This window comes from Crocodylus porosus, unplaced genomic scaffold (genome assembly GCF_001723895.1).
Source record: "Crocodylus porosus isolate Cpor-Errol unplaced genomic scaffold, CroPor_comp1, whole genome shotgun sequence".
Taxonomy (NCBI): domain Eukaryota; kingdom Metazoa; phylum Chordata; order Crocodylia; family Crocodylidae; genus Crocodylus; species Crocodylus porosus.
This window is the reverse complement of record NW_017728947.1, coordinates 51,820,091-51,829,241: the sequence shown is the minus strand read 5'-3', so window position 1 is coordinate 51,829,241 and position 9,151 is coordinate 51,820,091. Positions and strand designations below refer to the sequence as shown.

The following is a 9,151-nucleotide window of genomic DNA, read 5'->3' as shown; positions in this document are numbered from 1 at the left end:
ATTGGAACTGAATGGAAAATATACTTCTGTGTTTCCACTGTTAACAGAGGGTAGGACAATAAAACTACTGTCTTATTCAGAGCTCCGTTTTCCTCAGTTGTAGAAATAGATGGTATTGGAAAGATTCCAGACATCCAGGATGTGCCTGAAGAACTTCAGCCTTTACTGAAAAAGACTTTGAGGCATGAGAGTGCTCATGTGAGAATGGCAGCAGCTGTGTGTCATTATGCCACAGGGATGAGGAATGAGGAGGCTCGTGCAGTCATGCAGGATGCTCTGGTACATGGTATGGGCTTTACTGTTACTTACCTGTCTTGTTAACTTTTCTCCTTCACCGTCATTAACCTCAAAAACCCTGTTTGGAACCATCCTTTTCCTTCTGGGAAGGCTAGATACAGCTGCCTCCGACCCAACTGATGCAATTCAGTTTCTAAACAGAGGAGGATTACTGGAAAGTGAGAGGAAGGTCTTTCACTGTTCTGAGTGCAGTGCCTCTGAAAGTTCCAGCCCTGGGTGTTGGAATTGGCATCCTTTGCTAAATTGTCAACACTTATATGCACAAATGTCATGTTCTGGTTCAAGATAGTTAGCAGAGAACTAGTGCAGGATTCCATAGAAGGCCTAAGGAGCTGATTTGGTTTCACCCTTGAAAGATAGTAAGTTGTTCCCATAGGCACATCCTGCTTTACAATACAGAAACAATATGGATATTGCATTCTTTAATTTCAAAAGTTTCAAAGTACTCAGTGAGTTAAATGTGCAGCTGCTTCTAGACTGGAGCATGGCAGTTGTTTAACTGTGCACATCAACCTTGTATTTTTATACAGAAAGTGAACAGTATTGTACCCAGCTGACATCATACAATGATGCTCTGAAAAGAAGTTTGTGGCCTACACAACTCCGTTGAAACCTTTATTTATTACTCTTTTGAAAAGAGGGAGAAATGTGGCATTTGTGTTTTTTTTTTTTTTGCGTTGGGAAAAGAAGAATCAGTTTAAAGCAACTGTTACTGGAATTCTGGGCTTATCATTCACTTCCTGTGGTTATGCTTTTTTGTATTTAATGGCCTGGCTGAAGCAGTGGCATTTGCTAAGTGCTCTTTAATGAACTAAGGTTTGATTAATATATATATATTTTTTTGTTACCTACCATCTAGGTCTTGCAAACCTCTCAGAGACCGTTATTAATCCCACTGTATTTAAGGATGATCTGAGATAGAGATTAGCTAGTTCTCTTGTATAAGGGCACAGAACAAGTCACTGGATAACAAAATAATAGAAGCCTGAACTTTTACTTAATCAGTTCCTCCTTTCTGGTGTTGACCAGAGTAGTTGACTGTTTTCCACAGGTGAACATCAGTACTGTTTACATCTCCAGCTTAGATGGTAACCTTAATTTATGAACCTAAAATATAAACTGGCCTCCTAATTTTCTATATGCTTGTAATTAATGTTAGTCAGCAGTCACCCTCTTTTTCCTTATCCACTTGGGTCTGACCACTGCCTGAGGTAAAAGAATCTTAAAGATCATCTACTCTGGCTGCTCACATACATACCACAGCCACACAGCACATTGTGACAGGAGAATCACAGTATACCCTATAATTTGCCACAGGTAAAAAAACAGGGGAGACATGTGCACTGCCAGTCCCCTACCACTGCATTGTTACAGAAAATATAGACAAAACCCGAAGTCTAATGGATGTTTTACTTGGACTTTGACCCTTCCCAAGTTTAGGGACTGCTTGTCTCTTGTCTTTCAGTTTCAATGCTAATACTTTCCCTCCTGTGGGAAACTGGTAGAGAGAAGCAGAGTTCCAGCTCAAAGATGCTCATAATGATGTTTTCTAACACCCCTTGCTCCCCCAGGTTTTTCTTAGTCTGAGCTGAGGAGTTGCTTCCCACCTGCTCCCATCATGTCTAGCATTCTTCCCTTCTGCCCGAGCTGCAGTCTTTAAGCTAGTTGTTGCTACCTGACACCTATGGGTGCATCTTCATTGCTTCTGCTGCGTTCTTGGGGTCAGGGAATAATGCTCTTGTATGTGGAGCACCCAGCTGCTCCCACACTCCAAACTTTGAGAGACCACTCCAGAAACATCTGTACATGGTCCCTCTGGAGACCACTATCTCCTCTGTGCATGAGAATAGCAGCAAGGCATTTGCTGCTGCCTTTCTGAAGTTGGTGCATGCAAGCAGAAGTATGTGGGGCAGGGTGCACTTGAGAGCATTCTTCTCCAACAGTGCCACAGATGTGGTATAGGCATAGCGTTAGTTACAGTTGAAGAAGCAACTGGTCCATCTATTAAATATGTCTGGTCCACTCTGTATACCCTGTCACAGTCAGCAATACAGATGAATTCAAGACTGGTCCTTGCTTCACCTAGAAGTTATGATGTGACTCTAGTAGAGTGCAAAATTCATGGCTGTGGCAGGACGGCCCCTAGGGGTGCCGTGACCTCCCCTAGTGTCCTTGTCTACCGTGTCAAGTCTGGGTCTTTCACATCCTCCATCTCGCCCCGCCACATCTTTGCTCTTATTTGTTCAGTGGAGGAGGCTGCCTTCCTACCCTTCTTGGCACAGGGCCGGTCTTACTATGCCAGGATTTCCTCTGAGTCCCGGTGCTGGTCTTATCCCGGGACCAACTCTATACACGCGCCCCCTCCTGGGGCGGCTCTCTCTGACTGCACCCCTTCTCGCTCAGTCCGGAACCCCAACAGGCTTACTCCCCTCTCGGCATTTCCTATCTCTCAGGCAGCGCCCCACTCGGGCCTGCCTCCCTTATACTCCGCGGCCACTCGTGTCCTGACCTCCGTCCCGCGCTCCCCACGGCCTCTATGCCCGCACTCGGGCCTGTGGTCACGCCTCCCAAGCTTGCTGCCTGCCCTGGGGCCCTTGCTCGCGCTCCTTATGTTCGTTGCCCGCACTCGGGCCTTCTATGCCCCCACTGGGGCCCTCGCCCGCGCCTCTTGCACTCGCTGCCTGCACTCGGGCCTTCTATGCCCAACTTTGGCCTACGCCCCACTGGGGCTCTTCCCAATTGGGGCCTGTCCCGGTAATGCCCACGCTGGGCTGGGGTTGGGACCCCCCACTGCTTAGGCCCACCTTCCTGGGCCCACACCTTGGCTAGACTCTTCCCGAAGTTGCCCCAATGGGCTGGGGTCAGGACAACCCCACACGCAGCACCCTCCTTGGTGCCAGGAACTCCCCCACCTTACTGGGGAGCTCCTGCTGAGGCCTCCTCCACCCCTACAGCCTCGCCTGGTCCTCCAGTGTAATAATCACAACTCCACAAACTATGTTGGCTCTCTCCAATACCTTTCTCAGGGGTTCTCTCCCTCCCCTCGCATCATTGCAGCGGTCAAACTGCCAGCGTAAGCTCTGCTGCTCAGCTCTCCGCCACAGAGCTCCTGCGGTGGCCAGAGGGGAACTGTTTCTGGCCTCAGCCTTCCCTTCCTTATGAAGGCCAAGCCTCGCCCCCTGGCGATCAGCTGACTTACTCAGCTGCAACAGCTAACACCTGCTGCCTTACTAACTGGCAGCTAAGCCACTTCCTATCTTCAGTAGCAGGCACCCTAGTGCCCTGCTACAATGGCGCATGAACATAGTTCCTTCGTTTTCTCACTCCAAGATTGAGTTTTCACAGAAGAAGTGGGAATAGATCCATCCCACCCATTTCCACCCATTACCACAGATTCTTGCAACCTCAGGACCACTTCCAGCCATGCAACAAGAAGCCCCATTTTACTGAAACTCCAGGGTCTGGATTCTTTTTGTGTTCAGGAGACTTGCTTAGTCAGTCTGGTGGGGTCATTGCTGACTTACATGAACTATTTCAGCCTTCATCATAGGACGTGACCATCCCAGTTCTGTGACAGTCACAACGCTGTCACGCTCCAGCTGGACTCTGCCAGCTTTGCCCAGCAACAGATGCTATCAGCACTCTCCTCACAATCTGGAAAGCCCCTTTTTGACTTGCTGCATTGCCATGGCCATGTGCTGGGGAAACCCCGTCCCCTGTGGAAAACCCCGCGAACATCTTAGCGGGAAAACGTGACCAATCGGGGCTTGAAATTGGGCTTGTCATCTGGCCTATAAAAGCTAGGGTTGAGTTTCCACGCAGAGAGAGAAGCCAGAGCATTCACACCACTCAGTGGGTAGGCCTGGCCAGCTTCCCACGGCTTCTCCTGCCTCTGGAACCATAGGCAATCATTTATGCACTCATCCATATCCGTTCGTTCTCGATCTCGGATCCATCGTTTTGTTTTTTTTTTTGTTCGTCCCTCACCCGAACCGGGACAGAACGAAGTGTAACCGCCTGCGCAGCACATCAACACCGGTGGTGCATAAGTAAGAGATCAAATAAAAATGTTCTGGAACTATTATGAGTCTACCTCTCCCTCTCGCAAACTAACATCAGGGGATAGAACCCATCAGGGCAGCAGTCACAACCTGGCTCACGCCCCGCACAGGCGTGTCTACACATGATGCTACATCGCTGTAGTAACACACTACAGCAACATAGGATCAGTGGGCACAAACCAAGATGTGGTAGCTATGTCACTGTAGCAACATGTTCCCTCATTATAGTGTGTCGCTTCAGCGATGTAGTAGCTAAAAACAATTGCACTGTTGACGTTGCACAGTACGGGCTGTTACTGCACCATCATTTAGTCCTTTCAAAAGGAAGTATTACATGACAGCACAGTAACAATGGTACCATAAGGGCATGTATTGACACATTCAGAGAGTAAAAGCCTGGATCTCAGACTAAGCTGGATCCTGTGCATGGCAATGTGAGCATTAAAGGTAGGTGGATGGATTCCCACCACTTTGAACTGCACAGATGAAAACTTCTGTGGCAGAGGCATGGATGTTGTATCTTGCTGTATGGTAACCTCCTTTTCTCCTTTTCCCACTGTTGACAGGCAATTCTGCAGACAGCTGGGCAGCAGCACAGTGCCTGGCACTGGATGGTATCATCACGTTACCTGTAGTGACCAAGATCCTTTCCCAGCTGTTTGACAAGAATGATGAAACCACTGAGGAGCAAGCGTGTCTTCTATTAACCCAGCTCAGTGAACGCACAGTAGGTACCATACCACTCTGGGGGAAAAGAGAAACAGAAGAAAAAGAGAAAAAAGAGTTGAGTGGCTGGGAGCAGCACTGTCTCCCAGCTCTAGCTTCTGGTAGTTGAAGTTCACCCTATGTTGGTATCAAGCACAAGACCTGTTCACTGCCTAAATCCTTACCCTAATCCTGTGCACAGGGCTGAATTGCCGATTCTGAGATATGAGCTGATTCAGGACAGCATTTGTTTTGATGTGGGTTCTTTGTTTTAATTCAAAGCTATCTCTTGGGACTTCTCAGCCATCTGACAGCAGAAATAACTTGTCTTTTGGATCCACATTTAATTTAATGTATTATTGGATTGGCAAGGGTTCTTAAAAAAATTAAAACGACTAATTTTTCTATGTAGATGTCTTTCCCCATAGAAGGGTTTCTTCTGCCCTTGTTCCTCAGATAATATGGGCATGTCCAGATGAGCACAGTCATAAGATATGTGGTACCACAAACATGTTTGCAGCACCACATACCAAGCAGTCTTGTGTTCTCCACACTGCAAGAGCACACTGCCTGAGTTCCACTGTGCCAGGTTTTTTTTCCACAGGTTTTTTTGACCCTTGGATATCCAGGAGTCCAAAAACAAAACAAAACAGTGCAGCGCACACACAGGCAGTATGCACTGCTGAAAAACAGAGCCAGGCTGCCTGGAACTGTGCTGTGGCTGGCAGCTAGTATCTGTCTGGCAGGATTGCTGTGGCTGCAGGCCTGGGAGGCCCCCAAGACCTCAGATAAGGCTGCTGGGGCCAGCATAGTGCAGACCTCAGCCTCCCCTACCACCCCCGAGGTAACTTGCCATGCGTCAAAGCGCATGTGGCATGGATGTTCCCGGGGGACAAGTAGCTGCAGTGCAAGACGCTGCTGTTAGTTGGCCCCAGGGAACCAAACATCCATGTCTGGACATGCCCTATGAGAGCATTCATCATATAAAATATCTGGTCATCTTCATCATTCATTCACCCTGCTGACCATGAACCATGGCCATGATCCTTTCTCCTGCCACAAAGGAGATTCCTGCAATGTCCAAGTTCTGTCCTGCTATGCTTCTTAGTTCTGCCCTTCAATAGAAAGCAAAACTCATCTCACTTGCTACTGTGGCTTTATTTTTTGCTTTGGTATTTCTCTATGGACTGTAACATAAAAGCTGTCCCTTTGTGTTTTGATCAGGGGTTAGTCAATAGTCTTGGGAAATATTTCTGTAAATACTGTCAAAGTCATCAGCCCTGTGGATGAGACTTCCCCCTCCAGGGGCTTTTTTCATGTGCTCTCCTAGATGTTGTGCCAATTCCTCCTATGCTTGCTTTACCATGTACTGTATGTGAACAATTTGCCTCCCTTCCAGAGCTTGGTGTACTCCCTGCTGGCAGCAAAATTGAACAGTTGCCAGTGGAAAGATCGGATTTTGGCCTGCAAGGCTCTCTCCCGCATCCATGGGTATGTCAGCCAGGTAAGACTCGCTACAAGCTTGCTAGACATAAGTTAATGTCATAGTGTAAGTATTAGCTTGTTGCACTTGTTCAATAGTTCCCCCAAACATATTCACAGATACAAAGCAGACTGCATATAGCAGGCATGTCAAAGATATAGCCCAAGGACTGGATCCAGCCCATGGAGCCATACAGTCCAGCCTGTGGGTCTTGGAGCCAATCTGGTGTGCACTACATGCCATGCACAGGGCTGGATCCATCCTTGATGGGTGCTACACACAGCACAGAAGGCTGGTTTGGGGCCTGTGCTGTATGTAGTACCCATGCCAGACTGGCCTTGTGTGGTGGCTTTGGGGCCAGTTCAGACTGAGTCTACAGACTATCCCTGCATACCAAAGCCAACACATAGAGCCAGTCTAGTGCAGGTGCCACGTGCAGCACATGTCCCATGCCAGCTATGTGCGTGAGCCCCTTTGCCCTGGGCTGAAGCTCTGTGTAGCTTCAGTGTAGAGGGCTGGTCTATGGATCCAATCTGGCTTGCATACTGGCCCTGCACTGCTCATCTGGCCTTGTGTTTGCATCCCTGGTATATAGGGACAACTCCTGTACTGTCCACCAACGTAATGTGTCCCCTGTCCAGTTGCCTAGGCCCTTCCCATGTTGTGCCTGGGCACATAGCAGTCAGCTGTTCCAGCTTCCCTATATCTGTGCAACATTGTCAGTTCCTTTATGTCTTGAGGCCTAAGACATTAGTACTATCGCATCTGTTGCTGTGGAGATTGACTCCTCACAGTTACAAAGTAAGGGCTCATTGGTGCCCATAGATCTATCTATATAGGTACCATATCTGGTCTATATTTTGACTAGTCAGAGATGACTATTTGCTGATTTATAGATGTTTTCTTTTCTTTATATTATATGCAAAACTAAAATGTAGATTACCTCTCTAGATAATATGCTTTAGTACTTTCTAACCTGATTAGAAAGTTCTTCCTAATATTCAACCTACATTTCTCTGGTTGCAATATAAGCCTATTACTTCTTGTTCTGTCCTCTGTATTAAGCCTATGATTAAATCCTCCCTCAGTGTTCTTTTCTGAAGGCTAAATAATCACAGTTCTTCAAACCTTTCTTCATATGTAATGTTTATTATTTGTTGCTTTCCTCTGGACTCTTTCTGATTTGTCCACATCTTTCTTGAGATACGCTACCCAAAACTGGACACAGGTGAGTCCTTACTAGTGCTGAATAGAGTAAAAGAAACACTTCCCTTGACTTGCAGATGATGGGGACCTGTTAATACATTCCAGTAAGCTATTAGCATTTTTTTCAACAAGAGCATACTGTTGACTTAATAGTCAGCATGACATCTACTGTAACCCCCAGATGGAACAATCAATGTACAGATAATAATTGGGAACCACTTAGCTAACCTGTAGTACTGCAGAAAATGATTTGTTGTGATTAAGGTCCATCTTGATTATCCAAATCAATGTAGTGAAACTTCTTTAGGAATTCCCCTCAACATCACTGGTACAAGAGTGTACATACATCTTCTAGATAGTCCTCCTTGACTTGGAAGAGGGAATCTGCATATTGGCCTGTACAGTTTGAGAAAGACATGTAAATGGAAAAAGCTGAATCTAATTATCGTAATGTTTTCTTTTCTATCAACATCTTTTCAGTGATTCCTTTTCCTATTGTGTCTCACTAATGCAACATCATTGTTAGGTACAGCTGATTCCACAGAAGATTTAGAATGAACAATATACAAATACAGATGGAGAATGAGATTAGGAAAAATAAGGGGATTTGGAAAAAAAAAGGCAAGTTTAATTCTTCTAAATGGCTTCTGATTTTCTGAGAAGCTGTTCTCTCCATTGCCACTGAAGTCAATAGAGCTCAATTCTAGGAAGTTCACAGTATGTCACCAAGCTGGATCCTGATGGCATGGCACAGACCTTCATTTAAATAAGTTGGTCCGAATGATCTCCACCCCAGTGCTGAGGGAATTAGCTGAGGTCATTGCAGGACCCCTGGCATGGCTTTACAAAAGCTTGTGGTGCTCTGGTGTGGTGCCAGAGGACTGGAAGAAGGCCAACGTGGTTCCCATCTTCAAAAAAGGGAGGAAGGCGGACCCAGAAAACTATAGGCCAGTTAGTCTTACCTCGATCCTGGGTAAGCTTTTTGAGAGAATTATTCTGGCACATGTACACGAGGGGCCAGCGGGGGAGGTTATGCTTAGGGGCTTCATTAGAAGCAGGTCCTGTCAGACCAACCTGGTGGCCTTCTATGACCAGGTCACAAAATCCTTAGATGCAGCGGTAGCAGTGGATATAGCCTTTCTGGACTTTAGGTAGGCCTTCAACACTGTCTCTGACCCTGTTCCCATTAAAAAACTGGGGGATTGTGGTGTCGACACCTACACGGTCAAATGGGTCGCTAACTGGCTGGAGGGTGCACCCAGAGAGTGGTGGTGGATGGGTCATTTTCAACCTGGAGGGCAGTCAGGAAGGCCAAGGCAGAGATGGAGATAGGACTAGCTTCCCGGATTAAGGACAATAAGAAGTCCTTCTTCAAATACATAGGGGGTAAAAAGAGGGT

At 46.8% G+C, this 9,151-nt stretch overlaps 1 protein-coding gene across 1 annotated transcript in view; it reads left to right on the top strand.

The window, feature by feature from the left end:
• Positions 1-9,151, top strand: part of HEATR4 (HEAT repeat containing 4) — a 49,575-nt gene that overhangs the window by 11,105 nt on the left and 29,319 nt on the right. The window contains exons 6-8 of the mRNA XM_019552267.1: positions 98-286; positions 4,925-5,085; positions 6,463-6,567. Coding sequence (XP_019407812.1) covers positions 98-286; positions 4,925-5,085; positions 6,463-6,567 — 455 coding nt within the window. The remainder of the gene's footprint in view (positions 1-97; positions 287-4,924; positions 5,086-6,462; positions 6,568-9,151) is intronic.